At 36.3% G+C, this 22,067-nt stretch overlaps 1 protein-coding gene across 1 annotated transcript in view; it reads right to left on the bottom strand.

Moving 5' to 3' along the window:
- Positions 1–3,282: 3,282 nt before the first annotated feature.
- The window catches only part of LOC134842824 (uncharacterized), a 44,586-nt gene continuing 25,801 nt past the window's right edge, over positions 3,283–22,067 (bottom strand). The window contains exons 2-3 of the mRNA XM_063859321.1: positions 21,174–21,286; positions 3,283–3,880 (exon numbers count right to left, since the gene is read on the bottom strand). Of these exons, the coding sequence (XP_063715391.1) occupies positions 3,512–3,880; positions 21,174–21,286 (482 nt within the window). The 3' untranslated portion in view covers positions 3,283–3,511. The remainder of the gene's footprint in view (positions 3,881–21,173; positions 21,287–22,067) is intronic.

Here is a 22,067-nt window from a genome sequence, read left to right as displayed (position 1 = left end):
TGATATGCGTGGAGTGCCATGTTGTATTTTCCCTTTTCGGGCACTTTTTTACCGCTACATGCTTTTACAAAGAAGTTTCTCTTAAACATGATATGCAGCTTGAATCAGGGGCGGATCTAGGATTTTCTCGAGGGGCGGATTTTCAAAAAAAGTTTCGAAAACTTTGACGACCTTTTTTTTTAGGTCGACCAAATTGATTGAGTTCTCCCAAGGCATTGTTTTGCATCAATTTGGCAAATTTTTGAAAAAAGTCAAAAGCGGCGTTTTTGGGCACTTTTTAAAAAGTTTTGACAAAAAAAAATTTGACAAAAAGCGGCGTTTTTTTTTGGCGCGTGCTCCCCATCAAAGTTAGTATTTATTGCCGCCGAAGGCGCTTTTAGAAATTTTTTAGGGTCGGTTGGCCAAAAAAGGATTTCTGAAAAAGTATCCAAGGTCGGCAGGGGGTCGAATCCCTGAGGAGGAGCGTCCGCCCCCCCCACCCCTAAATCCACCCCTGGCTTGAATGATGGCAATTTTAGACTTTCTTTTTGCTTAACAATTTAGGGCCAAAGTGTGCGATTGGAAGCTCCGCAAACACAAAACAACAACAACAAAATGCTGAGTCAAAATAATAAAATCGAGTCTGCATAGAATAATACTCATCCTAGGTTGTTAAAAACTATGAAAAACGTTTTGAAAACATTTTTGGATTCCGACTTACGGTTTTTGAGATGACGCTGCAAGTTTTAAACGTGCGAGCTAAAGTTGTGATATATTGTTCCTCTTCACGTTTCATTTCTCACCAACATCTTCTGCTAAAAAAACTTCGTGGCAATTACTTTTTGATTCGTAAATATATGTTCAAATTATCAAAAAAAATTTCACGGAAAAACATTTATATTTTAAAATAGAAAGTGTAAATAATCAAAGTCCCGCCTTTCAAACGAAATAATTGAATTTTTGTGGTCGGGTGGTTTTTCCAAAATTTCGACTCTTTAACTAATTTTAATCAGAGTGCAATGTAAAAAATATTAAAGCCTTGAACTCAAAATTTTAAACTATTCGATCTCATGAACTATTCAATTGGAATAATTACCGCGCAATTTGTCAAAATCTGACGGAAGAAACTGACGGAATACTTATGCTTGAAGTTTTTTTCAGACATGTTTCCACTTTTTATCTACGTTTCTGACAAAATATTTTGCCATTCAATTTTTTTTTGTTGTGAGGACCTCAAATACAGATAAAGTCAGTATTTTTGAATTGAGTTTTTGAAACACGCGTAATCGGCACAATAAACCATTGCAAAATGAATTGAGGCAAGTCGTTTGGTCTGATTGTTATAATACGATACGCTAAATGCATGTTTCTGTACGTATGGGGTATGAAATGAATAAAAAAAGACCAAAAACGTTTAATTTGGCCTTAAATTGCAGTCGAAACATTCAAAAGCTTGCTTTGATATGCGTGGAGTGCAGTCTTGTATTTTCCCTTTTCGGGCACTTTTTTTACCGCTACATGCTTTCACAAAGAAGTTTCTCTTAAATATGAAATGCAGCATGAATCATTTGCGGATCTAAGATTTTCTCGAGGGGACGGATTTTCAAAAAAGTTTCGAAAACTTTGACGACCTTTTTTTTAGGTCGACCAAATTGATTGATCTCTCCCAAGGCTTTGTTTTGCATCACTTTGGCAAATTTTTGAAAAAAAGTCAAAAGCGGCGTTTTTGGGCACTTTTTGAAAAATTTTGACAAAAAAAATTTTGACAAAAAGCGGCGTTTTTTTTGGCGCGTGCTCCCCCTCAAAGTTAGTATTTATTGGCGCCGAACGCGCTTTTAGAAATTTTTTAGGGTCGGTTGGCCAAAAAAGGATTACTGAAAAAGTATCCAAGGTCGGCAGGGGGTCGAATCCCTGAGGAGGAGCGTCATCCCCCCCACCCCTAAATCCACCCCTGGCTTGAATGATGGCAGTTTTAGACTTTCTTTTTGCTTAACAATTTAGGGCCAAAGTGTGCGATTGGAAGCTCCTCAAACACAAAACAACAACAACAAAATGCTGAGTCAAAATAACAAAATTGAATCTGCATAGAACAATACTCATCCTAGGTTGTTAAAAACTATGAAAAACGTTTTGAAAACATTTTTGGATTCCGGCTTACGGTTTTTGAGATGACGCTGCAAGTTTTAAACGTGCGAGCTTAAGTTGTGATATATTGTTCCTCTTCATGTTTCATTTCTCAGCAACATCGTCTGCTAAAAAAAACTTCGTGGCAATTACTTTTTGATTCGTAAATATATGTTCATATTATGAAAAAAATTTTGGGTCCTTCACCTTTGTAGCGATACAGATTGTTTTTTTTTGTTACCTGTTCTATTCGTTTTTTGATGTTTTTATCTATCTTATCCTGCAATCCCTCAAATCTTAACGGAAAAACATTTATTTATTCATTATTTCACATAATTTTACATATCGTTTGTGGTAGCTGTAAGCTTTTGAGAAAGAACTTAAACGTACAGTTCTTATACGTACATATTCATTCAAAAAATTTTAAATATTTCTTATATTAAATTTTACATACACAAACATTTTGTACATACAAACAATTCAATAATTCAAAAAATACATTTCAGTCAAGTTGAGCAAAAAAGCAGCAAGTTGAGCAACACTCGGTAATTTTTTAAATGCGAATATATGCAAACACAGTGCTGATTTAAATTAGTAAAACTTGAAATACAAGACGCGTTTTTCTTATATCTTTGATAAAAATGATAAACACCAATCTTTTATTTTACAGTATTAATATAGTTCAATTTGTTTCGTCAATCAAAAATTACTCCAAACCTGTTTAGAATTAAAAGGGAGTTTAATAGTAAAAAAAAAAGTCATTTTTACTTTACACAACACCAATTTCTTTTGATAAACTTTTAAAAACCCTTTGCGCCCACTTTGGGAGGAGGTTACAGCCTTCTCAAATTTTGTTGTGCTTTAAGCAAAAGTAAAAATGATCGTTTATGGGTTAAATTTTTGAGCCCGAATTTGCAGATCCTTTTGCACCAAATTAATTCTGCTAAGTCTTAAGCAAGGTTGGTCTTCATCATTTTTTTCTCAAAATGAACCCGAATTGAAAAAAAAACGTTTTAAATTTCAGGTTTTTTCATTTTTCTCAGATAATTTAAACCAAAATTGTATTTACTCTTTCAAAACATGGTACTGTTTTGTATAATACCAAGTTTTATACGCACAAACATCTATCAAATCAAGTTTTTTTTCTAGAATTGACTTAAATGTTTTTGCTTTATATAGTCAAGTGCGGATGTAGGCTTTTCTCGAGGGTCAACATTTTGTCGACTATTTATCAGTTTTGAAACAGCACCTTTTGGAAACATTTCACTTCAACTATTTGTTTCTTTTGGAGCGCACCCCCCTTCAAATTAAGTTTTTATTGATGCCAAAGAATCTACCGGTTAAGCATGCGCGACAGGACAAAACTATGAAATAGGTCTGTATGGGTTTGCCTGGAATTTAGAGCATGCTAAAATGAATGACACGAAATAGCAAAAAACGCAACAGAAGAGCACAGGTTGCGCACTAGGAATAAAACTTCAGGGTCATCGGTTATATACTCCACAGCCAATTTCACCACAAACGTCAAACAGTACACCAGGCCGATGACACACTCGCGCATCAATTGGCCGAAACAATTCTGAATCCTCTGAACTCTGAAGCCGGCTCGATGTTTGGTATGTGCCGCTGGATCCTGCGCCCTCATGCGAGTGAAAGGGGCGTTGTAGATTGCAGTGGTGTAGAACCAAATCGCGACTCCGAAAAGGAGGAACGGAGGGGCTAGCATGATGTTTCCGGACATCAACATGTGGGACAGTCGACATTCGGGCGAAGGCACCTTAAACATAGTTGTCAGTGGAGTTTCGTGGCCATTACAACTTCCATTTCTTCAACACAAAAGTTAAAAACATCCGTGTGGTGCGGTCACTTGTTCAACTTTGTTTTCACAGATAGAAGGTATTTTCTAGGCGCTTCTTGGCCATTCATTTCAAACTTGCAAGAAAAGTGGCTCATGATTTTCGGATGCAAAACTTTTCCAGCGGATAAAAAAGTTTACCGACGTCAAAATTCTGTAAAATTCGAAATTCAAATTCAGTTTCATGCTAGAATATGTCACGGTTGTCAAATTATTAAATCTAATTATCAGCGAGACTAGTCGCTGACTTTAAATAAACTGCAAAATTAGCTTTTATGTTACGAAAATTTACCTTCGGTGCAAAATTACTCAAAAAAATTTCAGCAGTTTTTGACTTTGACCCAAACAGCAATGAATAATAGCTTCCCATTGAACAGTTTTCAGAAGTTCACGATGATTTTTAAAAAGCAGGAATTTTTTTAGCCCTGTGATGCGGACTGTAACATCTGGTTCTCGTACATACATCGAAGCCTGGCGTCAACGGCGAAGGATGTCACAAACATACAGCGGGAGGGGTAAAAAGTCAAAACCACTATGTGCCAAAAATTTATTAACCGTAGCCACCAAACGAATGTCTGCAACTTAGTCTCTGGGGTCCATTAAATTACTTAAAAGAATCAGACAATCAGTTTTTGCGTTGGTATATCAACAAGTCAGATAAAGTGGTTAAATTTATCTCGGCGAAGGATATCACAAACAGAAAAAATAAAGAATTTTGTATTTACGCAAGCAGAGGAAGAAAACCATAGAAAAGATGATGAAACGCGTGCTCGGAGCCTTACGTTTTGCACCGAACGCCAGAATTTAAAAGTAGCCAATTGAGGCGCACGATGGCAAAGAAGCAAATACGGTGTTGCTAAATTCGACTAAATAGCCTTTGCTTCAAAACCTTATTTGATGCAATGTAATTTGCCAAAAGTCTGCGTGTTTAGACAAGGAAGATCCTCGTGTACAGAAGTTGCCACATCCCCTATGACCAAATGGAATGCAAGATCTGACTTGGAATCCGATCAGGAAAACAAAAAACACCCTCTGCGGGTAAGGTAGAACCTGGTCACTCGGTATGGATTGCCCACGGATGCAGCGGGAGCGCCCACACAGGTAGCAAGTAGATTAGAGTCCATGGTGAAGAGGCAGCAATCAGTAGATTCTAACAAACTAAGGTGCAAAACGAATGATATAGGCTGATTAATAACAAAATTGCTAGCGAGTCTAAACACAATAACATTAAATAACGGATCTATGCTCAAAACAAGAGAATCGCCAAGAAGCTTATTTCAATATCCAAAAAGAGGTGTCCACAAAATGTGACAAGCTTGACTACAAGCCGGTTACGCAAGAAGATAAAAGCAGAGCTTAAAGGTAACTCTGCAAAGTATAAAGGGTCGACTAGAGCCAGGGGACGGCGACAGAAAACGTAGGTGACGAAAACTCGGATTCCGCATCCAATTTTGAGCGGGCGTTGCTGCCTTGCGGAGATTAAGCGCAAGAAAAAGCCAAGGAGAGCGGACAGGGGACCAGCGGAACGAAACCTGGCAGCGGCGATACGACGACACCAAAAGAAAAAACAGTGGCACCGGGGAAGACGAGCGGAACCGCGCCGGGGCAAAAGATCCTAGTAGACCACCAGTACTTGTCCGGCAAATGGCAGGTAAGTACCGGCAGGTATCTTATTCCAGCCGGGATTCCAATAACAATGAGAAATAAAACTCGAGGAAAAACTCACGGAAGCGAACAGCAGAGTAAACAATTGGGGCTGTAATGATCGGTGCCATTACCAAAGAAAGGGAGAAAAAGGGGGAAGCCCAGAAAAAGCTAGAAAGCTAGAAGGAATGCATGTATACCGAGACGGTAGAAAAATGTAACAAAACTCTTGGGCCCAGTGAGAGGGAAGATCTCTTGTTGCAGTATTTAATTTTTTCAATATTTATTGCAAAATTGCTGTGTAACAGTGAATGTCATTAATAGTTTTTGTTATTTGTTGAATCAGTTCCTGGTGTTGAACATTGTGTCTGGTGCTGAATGTTAGGTAACTGTTTTCGATTTGGGTAATTTTATAATACTTTGTAAATGAAGTGAAAATTTAATACTGTGGAAAATGAAGTTCCATGAATTGAAACCAAAAAACAAGTTGGATCATAACCTGACAATGTTAAATTGTGATTTTAGTGCAAAATGCTACCAACAATAAAAAGCTTTTTTTTTTACAAAAAGGGAGTAAAAATGAGAAAATGAGATGTACGGAAGGTTCATTATTTCAACTGAGATTGTTGAAAGAAGCTATAAGTGGAACTTTAAACCTCTCAGATATGTCCTTACAATGAAGTTTTCTCGGAATCGGCGGCTGTCCTTGCAGAAAAAAAAACGAGAGAAAAACGATGAATATGACCCAGAGTTCTGTGACGAGGAGAATTATAAGAAGCAACTATATACCGATCGACCGTGAACTAACTATATACCGATTATTCTCAGATCGACCGTGAACAGTTTGATTGACTGATTACTGAAAACGAATTCCAGAACAAAACGTGAAACCACCTCGTTTCAAGTTTTAATCGAGAAAGCGTGCTTGACTATTTCTTTGAGATAGCTTGACGTTAAAATTGTTTTATCTGAGCTCTGTCAACTTGAGGAGTATGGAAAGAAGTTTACGAGTTTTTTGTTGGCTTGAATGGGCGTTTTTTTTTAGTTAACCGGCCAGAGGCCTAACCCGAAGGTCAAATATTTAAAGTTAACTAAGCTGTGGCTATCTTACAAAAACTTACATTGTAAGATAGCCATAGCTTAGTTAACCTTAAATAATTAACCTTCGGGTTAGGCCTCTGGCTGGTTAACTAAAGCCACCCATTCACGCCAACAAAAAGCTCGTAAATTTCTTTCCATACTTCTCAAGTTGACACATGTGAGATAAAAACAACTTCCTTTAAAAAGGAACTTCCTTCAAAAAAACTGGCTGATGTACGATTCAGTACAGTTCATGAACTCGTCAATTTAATACTTCATCGTGAATTGAATGACCTACAAAGCTGTAAGGAATTGTTCGATACTTCGATACTAACTATCCGGCGACACTCCGTCAACTTGGACTACGGGCTCTCGAAGATCGAAGAAAATGCGATTGAAACCTATATTGTTGATGTATTTTACTCGAGTTTTGACTTTTTTGAATTTGCATTGTAGTGGGATCAAACGTGGTAAATCATTGGTAAGATGGTGACCAGTGTTTTTTCAGCCTTTACATAGAGTTCTTCTTTTGATCTTTTTGTCTTAACACCATTAAACTTTTTAGAATTGCGATCGTGTTTTTACACCTTTTTTGTCAGATATTAGTTTTTTGAAATTTGTTGAAGTGTAGAATCCAGTCAGAAAATTTATGCGCCGGAATTTTTCTCTGATAGGATTGAAAATTAATTGTTGTTCTGACAACTGAAAGTGGGGTAGAATTTTGAATTTGGGTGTTTTTTCCTCATTTTCCACTCAAAATCAGGTAACGCAAACAATCATCGGAATTGGTCGAGTGATATATCATGTTAAAGCACTTTCAGTCGTGATTTAAATGATCTTTAAAAATTTTGAACTTTGTGACTTATCGTTTTGAAGTCTTTTCAGTCTGAATTTGAACAACATTTAAAAAAATGTCCAAGTGTTGAGAAAAACCGGTTTGAAACTTTTGAGTGTTAGTATAACTTTGAGCAAGCGAGCAGGCTTATTAAAGAAGTATAAAACATGAAACTTAGTTTTATTCCAGTTTACTTTAATGCCATTTTTGAAAAAAAAATTTTGCAAAAAAAAAATAGAAATTAATCATCGGAAGTAATGAGCGATATATCTCATTTAAGCCCTTTCAGTCGTGATTTGAACGAATTTCAAACAATTTGAAAAAATTGTCCCAGTGTCGAGAAAAATTGGTTTGAAGCTTTGAACTCAGTTTAGTTTCATTTCAGTAATTTTTGTCTTCGTTTTTTATAGTCAATTTTCGACAGATTTTTTTCCCGATTTGCTTCTAAAACTGTGATTATCAATATGCCTAAATTTTAGTTTTCGTCAAGTCTTACGCGCAGAAAACACCACTACTTCGAAAAAAAAACATGAAAAAATTTTTTAAGTATTTTTTTAAGAATATGGTCGGAACATTCTGTGTTACTTGCACAGCAACCGGCTCTTCTTGTTCTTTTTGATATTAATCAATTGTAGCTGGATCAATTGAGGCGAATTGCTAAAAAGTTTTGTCGGACGTTTTTGTTGATCTCTACAACTTGTGCGAACTTATTCAATGTGATGATAAAGTTTTGTGTTTGATTATTGTATTGCTTGAAAACTAGAATGAGTTTAGTTGATTGGTTTTTCTTTTTTTTTAAACGGTTGGACGTTTATTTGTAGCCCTTTTCCAGCTTAATTCGGCTTCGTTGGCTTACTTTCCATATATAGATTACTTCCATATTTCAAGATATATGGGTGTTTCTTGGTGAACTACATTTTTTCGATGTTGTTACTTTGATGTGGGTATTTCCAAATGGATATTTCGATGTGTGGTTCGCACCATGTCTGATGCTCTATGGTTTTTTCTCTACCAACTTGAAAGGTGCGTGTTTTTTCATCCAACACCAGGCTTCGATAATTATGTACATTCTACCCGTAGGTTAATTTGTCTCTCTTTTATAACTTGTCTAGTTTTCGTGAGCTGTTTTTTGGGTATGTGTTTGTTTCTTCGCGTTAATAGTTTTTTTGAGCTTTTTTCAAATTCTTCAAAAAGGATGCTCTTTAGATTTTTTAGAGACTCCGTTTTCTCTTCACGGAGGTTTTTTTTGCCAAAACTGTGTCGCTAACCACCAACATGTTTTTCCATATTGAAAGCATTTTACAATTGACTTTTGTCGTTGAACATATGAGTTGTCAGCTTTTCCCGTATTAATTCTCTCTTTTTGACTGCGCAGTGTGATGTGAATTTTATAAACACTAAATAGGCGTAGATACAATCCAAAATTATTTTGGCGAAGAAATAGGCGTAGAAATTAATTTTTGCTGGTGTTTATACCTAAAGTTGTACCTTCCGAACGTCATTAGCCTTTTTTCTACAAAAGTTTCTTCCAGCAGATTTTATAATTAAATTACTATTATGACGATCACGTCCATGTTTGGTTTCTGATGCTAGACATTGAAATACAGAGTTTTGTTTTCGTTTCCATTGCATCGTACGATTGAAGCTTTGATCTCTTTTTGTTTCTTTCTAGTTTCTCGATTGTTTCTCCGGTTACTGATTTAGTTGTGTTTTTTTTCACAAATTGTGCTCAAGGCTACGCTACTTCTGATTTTTTTTTCAAGCAGAAAATTTGTGAGAAACCTGTCGTACAACGAATTCAGATTTTGCGAGTGTAGAGGTAAATGTAATCAATTGCATAAATGAATAACATGAAGGTTTTGCTACTCTCTCTCTCTCTCTCTCTCTCTCTCTCTCTCTCTCTCTCTCTCTTTCTTTCTTTCTTTCTTTCTTTCTTTCTTTCTTTTTTTCTTTCGACCGTCTTCTCTGGTGTCAAGATTTTTGATCTTGTTTGCTTTGTATTCCTGCTTCTTGTTCGTCTTCCGTTATCGGCTTCGTCTCACGTGCTGATTCTTGTGGTTTTTGTTGTCCCGATACCTCATTATCGTCGCTAGTTTGTTTTTGTTAATCTCTTTTTTGGAGTTATTTTTGTACTTTTTGTCTTAGTTCTCTGGCGGAGCTAATTTTCTTAGTAGCCAAAACTATATCTCCGGTTTGTTTGATATCGAAGTTAATGATTTACGGGATTTTCTCCTTGGGTGCCTCGATTTCCGACCAATAGTTTTTGTCGTGTTTCTGTTCTGGTGTCAGCGGCGGTCTCTCTAGGTTCTGCTTGTCTAAAATCGTATTCAGTTGTACGTTGCCCAACTTCGATTGTTTTGGTTATTTGTTGTTGCTAGGTTTGATAGTGTCGTGTTTAGACGCTTGTCCATGTGCTTTTGGAACGGACGGATGGGATTATTTGTAGATTCTTTAATGATTTTTTTCGCCTCATCTGAGGCTAGTTTTTATGATTTGGTCCTGGGGTCGCTTTTCGTTATTTCTATTTTGTTTATCTCTCGTTTTTTGCTTGTTTATCCGTTTGAACGCTTTTTTTCTCCGTTTCGGGCTGTGGTATTTTGTTGTGCTCTTTGTTTGTGCCAGTTGTTTGCGTTTTATTGGTTGTGCCCTTTATTTGCGTTGTTTGGAACCTCCATTCTCAAATGGAGACCTCTTGATTGTGTTTTTTTCCAGGGTACCCAGGTCAAATACTTTTTTCTTGTATTTGCTGTAGCCTGACCCACTTTTGTATGGGGATAATTTTTCTTTCTTAGGGCCTCCCGTTTCATTTTGATTTACTCGGTGATTTTCGTTTCAATTACCTCCCTCGTGTTTCTGGGCCGGAAGGGGTTTGTGTTAATTGTTCGCCTTGTAGGCCGGGTTAAACAAAAAAAAACAAAAGTCAATTAAAAGAATGAGTCAATTGCCAAAATTGGATAAAAAACATATCGAATGAAATTGAATAATATATACAAATTTAGGGAGCAGTGGTGAAGTGGTTACGTCTCCGCCTCTCAATCGAAAGGTCGGATGTTAGAGGCCCACCATGATCCGTGCTCGTTGCTTGAGGGTGAGGCAACATTACCCAGCCCAGAAAAATAACCAAAAAAAATTGCATGTAATTCTTAAGCAGGGTACAACAGCGGTTCGCCGTGATGAGCTGTACAGCTCGTATGTTGGTCCTATCCCTCGTGGATAAATGATCTTAAATCTTAAAAAAAAATACCAAAACAAATAGCAGAAAACTTGCAAATTTCGAGAAACAATAGACATATTGTTCAAATACTAATCCAGAGTTATTACACCAGTTTCATATGAGTTTTTCTAATATGCGTATTTTTGCTTTCAGTTGCCGCCATTTGAATTTTTGTGCTGTCGGTTTTTCGCCTCGTTCAAATCTGGAGGAAAAAAAACAGTCTGCGTTTTTTCTAAAATTTTAGGAAAAAATTATCGTCCACAAGGATGGCCTGACACGGGCAATTTCTCGGTTCCAACTTGAATGCCAGCTTTCGCAGATATTAGTAGTTCGTAAATTGTAGAGTTTGTTGTCTACATTCTATTGTATTTTGATAAATGTCAAAAATTTCAAATCAAAAATTGGAAATGAGTTAAAAAAAATCTATAATTTTTGGCAAACCACTAGCAAGCGATTGGTTACCTTGGCTTTGTCGATCGTAGTAACTTGCTACTGAATTTTGAGAAACGAACCCCATGGCAAAAATTTTCCGCGAAAAATTTTGAAATTTTGATTTCTTTTGTGAGTTTGAGTCAATTCTAGGGCTTAAAATCGACGATAAATGGCCTGGGTATAATAAAAACAGCAACCATAATGGGCTGTATCGGGTAAAACTTCTTGTTTTTCGAAATAAATCCAATCTTGAAGTCCGAAATCATCATTTCAGAAAAAAGATCCCGAAAAATTTCAAAATTTTTTTCTTGCAACTTCGGTAAAATGATTTCGTACTGGCTTTGCTGTTTTCCTATGATAAGCGCTCAACACACGGCAATTTTTCGCTCTCCAAAAAATCGCACAAAAACTATAAGTTTGGTCAAATGGTCTAGGTGCAATCTTAAATGTGCCATCGCAAATAACTGTTCCGTTTTCAACAAATTTTCTAATGCTTTTTTCGTTGCAGAAATGCTACACCCAAGTCGGCGTGGCGATCCATCAAAGTTTTTCGTTGTGCTGAGATAAAGCCCAGGATCCATCACTTGTAACGTCCAAAATATTTTGCGGCACTGGTAGCAGACAATTTTTTTCTCTCGCGAGATTAACAGCTTTTCTCTTTCTGGTATTCAGGGGGCAAAAAATCTGTGTTTTCGGTTTATGTGATAGTTTTTTTTCTAAATACCTTTCGAGTTTCTGTTGGGTGTTTTTCAAAGTATTTGAAAAGATAGTTCTCGAAATTTATTTTCGGCAATAAAATGATCATTGGGTTTGTGAGAATGATATTCGTTGAAAAAAAATTAAATTTGAAGTTGTTTTCTCTGTGTTAATTTGCAAAGAAAAATCGGTGAGGCAAATTTGTGAAACTTACTGTCCTCTTCGCTTGATGGTGTTGCTTTTTATTAATATTGCAACAAATCGGTGGGGCTTACCGTCTTCTTGGCAAACAGTGCCATTTGTTTTATTGTAGTCAATTTTGTTCATTCGAACGGTAGTTTTTGAGTTGCTTTCTGCCAAAACCGTCGTTTTTTTAACGCTTTTTTTGTGATCTGCTGGTTGCGCCATGTCATGTAGCCCTGTCAAGTAACCAGAAAATAACCCGCACATTTCCTGGTAGAGACACATTCAATTATTTCTTAACTTTGCTGATTTTGGAAAAGACAACTATTGTAAATTATCTGTCATTTTTCTCAATCGCCGAACGCCCCCTCCCCTCAAATCTGTTTGCCAAATTTAGTTTGTTTGAGAGTTTCACGCTTTCTTCCCAATTTTGAATACTGATACGCAAAACTATAAGTTTGATCAAATGGTCGAGGCGCAATCTTAAATGTGCTATCGCAAATAACTCTTCAGTTTTCAACAAATTTTCTGATGCTTTTTTCGTTGCAGAAATGCTACACCCACGTCGTGGCGAACCATCAAAGTTTTTCGTTGTGCTGAGATAAAGCCCAGGATCCATCACTTGTAACGTCCAAAATATTTTGCGGCACTGGTAGCAGACAATTTTTTTTCTCGCGAGATAAACAGCTTTTCTCTTTCTGGTATTCAGGGGGCAGAAAATCAGTGTTTTTAATTTTTGCGATAGTTTTTTTCTGTTGGGTGTTTTTCAAAGTATTTCAAAAGATAATTCTCGAAATTTGTTTTGCGCAAAAAATTGATAGAAATATTTCTAGTTATTTTGGATTTGCAATCAGAATTGACACATCTGTAATAAACACGGTGTTTAGATATTTTGTTCTTCTATAACGAAACATTTTAAGTATCAGAACTGTTCCAAATTGTCGGCGACTAGGGAAAATAGGCAAACTTTCCATTTTTCTGCCGTTTCTTTATTCGGTCAATATTAATATTAAGTCTTTGGAAATGTTTAGTTTATTTGAGAGTTTCACGCTTTCTTCCCAATTTTGAATACTGAAATCGGATTGGCTGATTGTTAGTTTCGCGCATTCCGTCCTTCGCGTATAAGGGATTCCATCGTTCTTATCTCTCTCACTTTCCTTTTCTGCTCTTGTTTTTCTAGTCTCGCCTCGATGTTTCTAGCTAATTCTTGTGGTATGATTCCCCTTCTGGAGCACTCAGGTATCACTTTAGCTTTTTCTGGGATGTCCATGTTCTCTGTTGTTTAGATCAGATATCAAGGCAGTCTATCCATGCTCGTTTCCTATTGCCTAGTTAATCACCATTAAGCAATCTAAAATTCTCAAGCTTTCAAATGAATATATTTAATTTTGCAACTGTAAATACTTCATCATTATTGCTCGCTGGTAGCGCCGGGCTGACTAGGTTATGAAAAATGTAATCAATTAGTCCCATTGCTTGTCCCACCAGATGTTTTATTTTAAAGCTGAAAGGCAATAAGCGGTGTTTTAACCGAGCAAGTCGTAATTGACCCGTATTAAGAAATTGTTTGATGTTTTTTTTCTATCAAAAATTTTTGCGTCAAAAATTTTTGCAGCACTGGTAGCAGACAATATTTTTCTCTCGCGAGATGAACAGCTTTTCTCTTTCTGTTATTCAGGGGGCAAAAAACTGATTGAAAACTTCGGAGATACATCAAAGTTTTCAATCAGTGCGCTCAGCAGGGCTAGGTGATCCATCATGGTTGTGAACATTTTACCATATGATTTTTGCTTAAAATGCTTTACGGCCCAAGCTACCCGTAATATTTTCAACGTATAATTTGAATATTTTTCTTCTTAAGATGGGAAACCAACCCTCTGACAAGAGTTGTTCTAATGCCGCCCAAAATCAAACGTTGAAGCGTCGCAAACTACTCTTATTTGTAAGCTTTGATCAAAGTGTTTGTTTTCGATGACTTCCGCCACTAAGTTTATTACCTTTTTGAAAGCACTAATAAGTTCTATATTCCATTTGAAGTTGTTTTCTCTGTGTTAATTTGCAAAAAACAAGCGGTGAGGCAAATTTGTGAGATTTATTGTCCTCTTCGCATGATGGTGTTGCTTTTTTTATATAGGGCAACAAATCGGTGGGGCTTACCATCTTCTTGGCAAACAGTGCCATTTGTTTTTTAGTAGTCAATTTTGTTCATTCGAACGGTAGTTTTTGAGTCGCTTTCTGCCAAAATCGTCGTTTTTTTAAACATTTTTCTTGTGATCTGCTGGTTGCGCCATGTCATATAGCCCCTAAGTAACCAGAAAGTAACCCGCGTCTTTCCTGGTAGAGACACATTCAATTATTTCTCCACTTTGCTGATTTTGGAAAAAACAACTATTGTAAATTATCTGTCATTTTCTCAATCGCAAAAACAACTGTTCCATTTTCAACAAATTTTCGAAAGTTTTTTATCGTTGCAGAAATGCTATACCCAAGTCGGTGTGGCAATTCATCTAAGTTTCTCGTTGTGCTGAGATAAAGCCCAGGATTCATCACTTGTAACGTCCAAAAATTTTATTGGCACTGGTAGCAGACAATTTTTTTCTCTCGCGAGATAAACAGTTTTTCTCTTTCTGGTATTCAGGGGGCAAAAAATCAGTGTTTTTGGTTTATACGATAGTTTTTTCTAAATACTTTTCAAGTTTTCTGTTGGGTGTTTTTCAAAGTATTTCAAAAGATAATTCTCGAAATTTTTTTTGCACAATAAATTGATAGAAATATTTCTAGTTAATTTGGATTTGCAATTAGAATTGACACATCATTAATAAACACATGTGTTTAGATATTTTTTTCTTGTATAACGAAACATTTTAAGTATCAGAACTGTTCCAAATGGTCAGCGAATAAGGACAATAGGCAAACTTTCCATTTTTCTGCCGTTTTCATATTCAGTCAATAATAATATTAAGTCTTTAGAAATGTTTAGTTTGTTTGAGAGTTTCACGCTTTCTTCCCAATTTTGAATACTGAAATCGGATTGGCTGATTTTTAGTTCCGCGCATTCCGTCCTTCGCGTATAAGGGATTCCATCGTTCTTATCTCTCTCACTTTCCTTTTCTGCTTTTGTTTTCTCAGTCTCGCCTCGATGTTTCTAGCTAATTCTTGTGGTATGATTCCCCTTCTGGAGCACTCAGGTACCACTTTTGCTTTTTCTGGGATGTCCATGTTCTCTGTTGTTTAGATCAGATCTCAAGGCAGTCTATCCTTGCTCGTCTCCTATTGCCTAGTTAATCACCATTAGGCAATCTAAAATTCTCAAGCTTTCTAATGAATAAATTTAATTTTGCAACTGTAAATACTTCATCATTATTGCTTGCTGGTAGCGCCGGGCTGACTAGGTTGTGTAAAATGTAATCAATTAAGCCCATTGCTTGTCCCACCAAATGTTTTATTTTGAAATTGAAAGGCAATAAGCGGTGTTTTAACCGAGTAAGTCTTGATTGACCCGTTTTATAAGATATTTTTTGATATTTTTTTTCTAACAAAAATTTTTGCATCAACAAATTTTTGCGGCACTGGTAGCAGACAATATTTTTCTTTCGCGAGATAAACAGCTTTTCTCTTTCTGGTATTCAGTGGGCAAAGAATCAGTGTTTTTGGTTTATGCGATAGTTTTTTTCTAAATACTTTTCGAGTTTTCTGTTGGGTGTTTTTCAAAGTATTTCAAAAGATAATTCTCGAAATTTGTTTTGCGCAAAAAATTGATAGAAATATTTCTAGTTATTTTGGATTTGCAATTAGGATTGACACATCTGTAATAAACACGGTGCTTAGATATTTTTTTCTTTTATAACGAAACATTTTAAGTATCAGAACTGTTCCAAATTGTCGGCGACTAGGGACAGTAGGCAAACTTTCCCTTTTTCTGCCGTTTTTATATTCGGTCAATATTAATAATATGTCTTTGGAAATGTTTAGTTTGTTTGAGAGTTTCACGCTTTCTTACCAATTTTGAATACTGAAATCGGATTGGCTGATTTTTAGTTTCGCGCATTCCGTCCTTCGCGTATAAGGGATTCCATCGTTCTTATCTCTCTCACTTTCCTTTTCTGCTTTTTTTCCTAGTCTCGCCTCGATGTTTCTAGCTAATTCTTGTGGTATGATTCCCCTTCTGGAGCACTCAGGTATCACTTTTGCTTCTTCTGGGATGTCCATGTTCTCTGTTGTTTAGATCAGATCTCAAGGCAGTCTATCCATGCTCGTCTCCTATTGCCTAGTTAATCACCATTATGCAATCCAAAATTCTCAAGCTTTCAAATGAATATATTTAATTTTGCAACTGTAAATACTTCATCATTATTGCTTGCTGGTAGCGCCGGGCTGACTAAGTTGTGTAAAATGTAATCAATAAGTCCCATTGCTTGTCCCACCAAATGTTTTATTTTGAAACTGAAAGGCAATAAGCGGTGTTTTAACCGAGTAAATCGTGATTGACACGTTTTAAGATTTTTTTTGATATTTTTTTTCTATCAAAAATTTTTGCATCGAAAATTTTTGCGGCACTGGTAGCAGTCAATATTTTTCTCTCGCGAGATAAACAGCTTTTCTCTTTCTGGTATTCAGGGGGCAAAAAACCAGTGTTTTTGGTTTATGCGATAGTTTTTTTCCAAATATTTTTCGAGTTTTCTGTTGGGTGTTTTTCAAAGTATTTCAAAAGATAATTCTCGAAATTTGTTTTGCGCAATAAATTGATAGAAATATTTCTAGTTATTTTAGATTTGCAATCAGAATTGACACATCTGTAATAAACACGGTGTTTAGATTTTTTTTTCTTCTATAACGAAACATTTTAAGTATCAGAACTGTTCCAAATTGTCGGCGACTAGGGACAATAGGCAAACTTTCCATTTTTCTGCCGTTTTTTTATTCGGTAAATATTAATATTAAGTCTTTGGAAATGTTTAGTTTGTTTGAGAGTTTCACGCTTTCTTCCCAATTTTGAATACTGAAATCGGATTGGCTGATTGTTAGTTTCGCGCATTCCGTCCTTCGCGTATAAGGGATTCCATTGTTCTTATCTCTCTCACTTTCCTTTTCTGCTCTTGTTTTTCTAGTCTCGCCTCGATGTTTCTAGCTAATTCTTGTGGTATGATTCCCCTTCTGGAGCACTCAGGTATCACTTTTGCTTTTTCTGGGATGTCCATGTCCTCTGTTGTTTAGATCAGATCTCAAGGCAGTCTATCCATGCTCGTCTCCTATTGGCTAGTTAATCACCATTAAGCAATCTAAAATTCTCAAGCTTTCAAATGAATATATTTATTTTTGCAACTGTAAATACTTCATCATTATTGCTTGCTGGTAGCGCCGGGCTGACTAGGTTGTGTAAAATGTAATCAATTAGTCCCATTGCTTGTCCCACTAGATGTTTTATTTTGAAACTGAAAGGCAATAAGCGGTGTTTTAACCGAGCAAGTCGTGATTGACCCATTTTTGATTTACCTGATACAATCAGTGCGCTTAGCAGGGCTAGGTGATCCATCATGATTGTGAACATTTTACCATATGATTTTTGCTTAAAATGCTTTACGGCCCAAACTACCCGTAATATTTTCAACGTATAAACTAAATATTTTTCTTCGTAAGATGGAAAACCAACCCTCTGACAAGAGTTGTTCTAATGCCGCCCAAAATCAAACGTTGAAGCGTCGCAAACTACTCTTGTTTCTAAGCTTTGATCAAAGTGTTTGTTTTCGATGACTTCCGCCACTAAGTTTATTACCTTTTTGAAAGCACTATTATGTTCTTGGCAAACAGTGCCTTGGCAAACAGTGCCATTTGTTTTTTAGTAGTCAATTTTGTTCATTCGAACGATAGTTTTTGAGTCGCTTTCTGCCAAAACCGTCGTTTTTTTAAACATTTTTCTTGTGATCTGCTGGTTGCGCCATGTCATGTAGCCCCTAAGTAACCAGACAGTAACCCGCAAATTTCCTGGTAGAGACAAATTCAATTATTTCTCCTTTTTGCTGATTTTGGAAAAAACAACTATTGTAAATTATCTGTCATTTTCTCAATCGCAAATAACTGTTCCAATTTCAACAAATTTTCTAATGCTTTTCACGTTGCAGAAATGCTTCACCCACGTCGGTGTGGCGATACATCAAAGTTTTTCGTTGTGCTGAGACAAAGCACAGGATCCATCACTTGTAACGTCAAACATTTTTGCGGCACTGGTAGCAGACAGTTTTTTCTCTCGCGAGATAAACAGTTTTTCTCTTTCTGGTATTCAGGGGGCAAAAAATCAGTGTTTTTGGTTTATGCGATAGTTTTTTTCTAAATACTTTTCGAGTTTTCTGTTGGGTGTTTTTCAAAGTATTTCAAAAGATAATTCTCGAAATTTTTTTTGCGCAATAAATTGATAGAAATATTTCTAGTTATTTTTGATTTGCAATTAGAATTGACACATCTGTAATAAATACGGTGTTTAGATATTTTTTTCTTGTATAACAAAACATTTTAAGTGTCAGAGATGTTCCAAATTGTCGGCGACTAGGGACAATAGGCAAATTTTCCATTTTTCTGCCGTTTTTTATTCCGTCAATATTATGATTTCTTTGGAAATGTTTAGTTTGTTTGAGAGTTTCACGCTTTCTTCCCAATTTTGAATACTGAAATCGGATTGGCTGATTTTTAGTTTCGCGCATTCCGTCCTTTGCGTATAAGGGATTCCATTGTTCTTATCTCTCTCACTTTCCTTTTCTGCTCTTGTTTTTCTAGTCTCGCCTCGATGTTTCTAGCTAATTCTTGTGGTATGATTCCCCTTCTGGAGCACTCAGGTATCACTTTAGCTTTTTCTGGGATGTCCATGTTCTCTGTTGTTTAGATCAGATCTCAAGGCAGTCTATCCATGCTCCTCTCCTATTGGCTAGTTAATCACCATTAAGCAATCTAAAATTCTCAAGCTTTCAAATGAATATATTTAATTTTGCAACTGTAAATACTTCATCATTATTGCTTGCTGGTAGCGCCGGGCTGACTAGGTTGTGTAAAATGTAATCAATTAGTCCCATTGCTTGTCCCACCAAATGTTTTATTTTGAAACTGTAAGGCATTAAGCGGTGTTTTAACTGAGCAAGTCGTGATTGACCCGTTTTTGATTTACCTGATACAATCAGTGCGCTTAGCAGGGCTAGGTGATCCATCATGATTGTGAACATTTTACCATATGATTTTTGCTTAAAATGCTTTACGGCCCAAACTACCCGTAATATTTTCAACGTATAAATTGAATATTTTTCTTCGTAAGATGGGAAACCAACCCTCTGACAAGAGTTGTTCTAATGCCGCCCCCAAATCAAACGTTGAAGCGTCGCAAACTACTCTTGTTTCTAAGCTTTGATCAAAGTGTTTGTTTTCGATGACTTCCGCCACTAAGTTTATTACCTTTTTGAAAGCACTATTATGTTCTATATTCCATTTGAAGTTGTTTTCTCTGTGTTAATTTGCAAAAAACAAGCGGTGAGGCAAATTTGTGAGATTTATTGTCCTCTTCGCATGATGGTGTTGCTTTTTTATATAGGGCAACAAACCGGTGGGGCTTACAATCTTCTTGGCAAACAGTGCCATTTGTTTTTTAGTAGTCAATTTTGTTCATTCGAACGATAGTTTTTGAGTCGCTTTCTGCCAAAACCGTCGTTTTTTTAAACATTTTTCTTGTGATCTGCTGGTTGCGCCATGTCATGTAGCCCCTAAGTAACCAGAAAGTAACCCGCACATTTCCTGGTAGAGACACATTCAATTATTTCTCCACTTCGCTGATTTTGGAAAAAACAACTATTGTAAATTATCTGTCATTTTCACAATCGCAAATAACTGTTCCAATTTCAACAAATTTTCTAAAGCTTTTTATCGTTGCAGAAATGCTACACCCAAGTCGGCGTGGCAATCCATCAAAGTTTTTCGTTATGCTGAGATAAAGCCCAGGATCCATCGCTCGTAACGTCCAAAAATTTTTGCGTGCGGCACTGGTAGCAGACAATGTTTTTCTCTCGCGAGATAAACAGCTTTTCTCTTTCTGGTATTCAGGGGGCAAAAAATCAGTGTTTTTGGTTTATGCGATAGTTTTTTTCTAAATACTTTTCGAGTTTTCTGTTGGGTGTTTTTCAAAGTATTTCAAAAGATAGTTCTCGAAATTTGTTTTCGGCAATAAATTGATGATTGGAATTGTGAAAATGATATTCGTTGAAAAAAAAATTAAATTTGAAGTTATTTTCTCTGTGTTAATTTGCAAAGAACAAGCGGTGAGGCAAATTTGTGAGATTTACTGTCCTCTTCGCTTGATGGTGTTACTTTTTTTATATATATATTGCAACAAATCGGTGGGGCTTACCGTCCTCTTGGCAAACAGTGCCATTTGTTTTATTGTAGTCAATTTTGTTCATTCGAACGGTAGTTTTTGAGTTGCTTTCTGCCAAAACCGTCGTTTTTTTAACGTTTTTTTTTGTGATCTGCTGGTTGCGCCATGTCATGTAGCCCTGTCAAGTAACCAGAAAATAACCCGCACATTTCCTGGTAGAGACACATTCAATTATTTCTCCACTTTGCTGATTTTGGAAAAGACAACTATTTTAAATTATCTGTCTTTTTCTCAATCACCGACCGCCCCCTCCCCTTTATTCAGTTTGCCAAATTTTTTGGCCTATCTTTTGAATAGTTTGCCAGCGGTGCAGAAGTTTTTTTGGCAAAATAAGTTCCTTATAGTATTTTCGGATAGCTTGGAAAATCAAATTGGTCAACCTAAAAAAAGATCCGCAAAATTTTTCGAAAAACCGACCCCCAAGAAATGACCAAAAAACCGACCCCTATGATAAGATAGCTCATCTGTTTCGAACAATTTTTCCCCCTCTCGCACCACACTTTTGATCCTTTCTCTCGCAGCACAAGTCTAAAACCTCGCCTTGGGCGATTATTGTTTACAATTTTTTAAGCTGCAAAACGCAACTCATCTCTTAAGATACTAAGCTGAACAAATTTGTTAGTCTGATAAAAATCTTTTTAAAAACAAGAAAAAACGGCTTTTAGAGATTAACGAGTAATTGATACGCAGATGGAAGTATAGCGTGTTTATGTATGAAGCCTACCTCGAAGACTGTGGTTAGGATCATGCTGATGATGACATCGAATACGGATATGTAGATGACAATGCTGATCAGTAGGGTGTGTGGGATGTCCAGGGCCAGCTGGCGACCCTCCACTAAAACACAGAACAACATACAACTGAGGGACTCATGGAGGGGGTTAGGTAGGTGGGAGTTTAGCATTGTCTTAATTGAATACAGATTTCAGACTCATAATTTTCAAATATTATATTTCAAAGGTTAATAAAAACCCAAATTTTAAGTTTCACGTTGCGAATTAAGTCTTTAACTCATTTGGAATTAAGAATTGCATGCCATGTTAACAACTGCATGCCATGTTTTTCGCTTTTTTCCGGCTTGGGTTAATGTTGCTGACATTCACGCAACAAAACACCCTTAATCACTTTAACTGGCCCAGACGGCCCCAGACGGCCTGCAAGCAATTAAAAAGCATCAGAGAGCGTCAAAATACATTTTATGTATGAAATATTGGGTAAAAGCTTGAGGTTACAGAAGAAAGGAGCGGATTATTACCAAAAAAATAATTAGCTAATTTTGCTCATGGAACTGTTTTATATTCAGAATCATATACAAAAATAGTCTAGAAAAAGACATTCGTCGCCAAAGGACCAATGTACATTGTTATTTTTCCTGTCAATTATAAACAAAGCTCATTTGTTGATAATCACCGCATTGGTCTTGTCATTACCATCATTGGTAAAAGAAGTTACTATCAGTGAAAAAAAAATCAATGCAAATGACTGAAAATGAAAAAAGAGAACAGAGAACATTACTAACAAACAATTTGATCAATATGATTAAAATACATTTAGTTGACAGAACGAGAACAAAATAAAAAAAAACTGCTCACATCGGGGCGGCTAAAATCTGTTCAAA

The sequence above is a fragment of the Symsagittifera roscoffensis genome, chromosome 3 (genome assembly GCF_963678635.1).
Source record: "Symsagittifera roscoffensis chromosome 3, txSymRosc1.1, whole genome shotgun sequence".
NCBI lineage: Eukaryota > Metazoa > Xenacoelomorpha > Acoela > Convolutidae > Symsagittifera > Symsagittifera roscoffensis.
The sequence above is the reverse complement of the archived record's forward strand: the minus strand, read 5'-3'. Positions and strand labels throughout refer to the sequence as shown.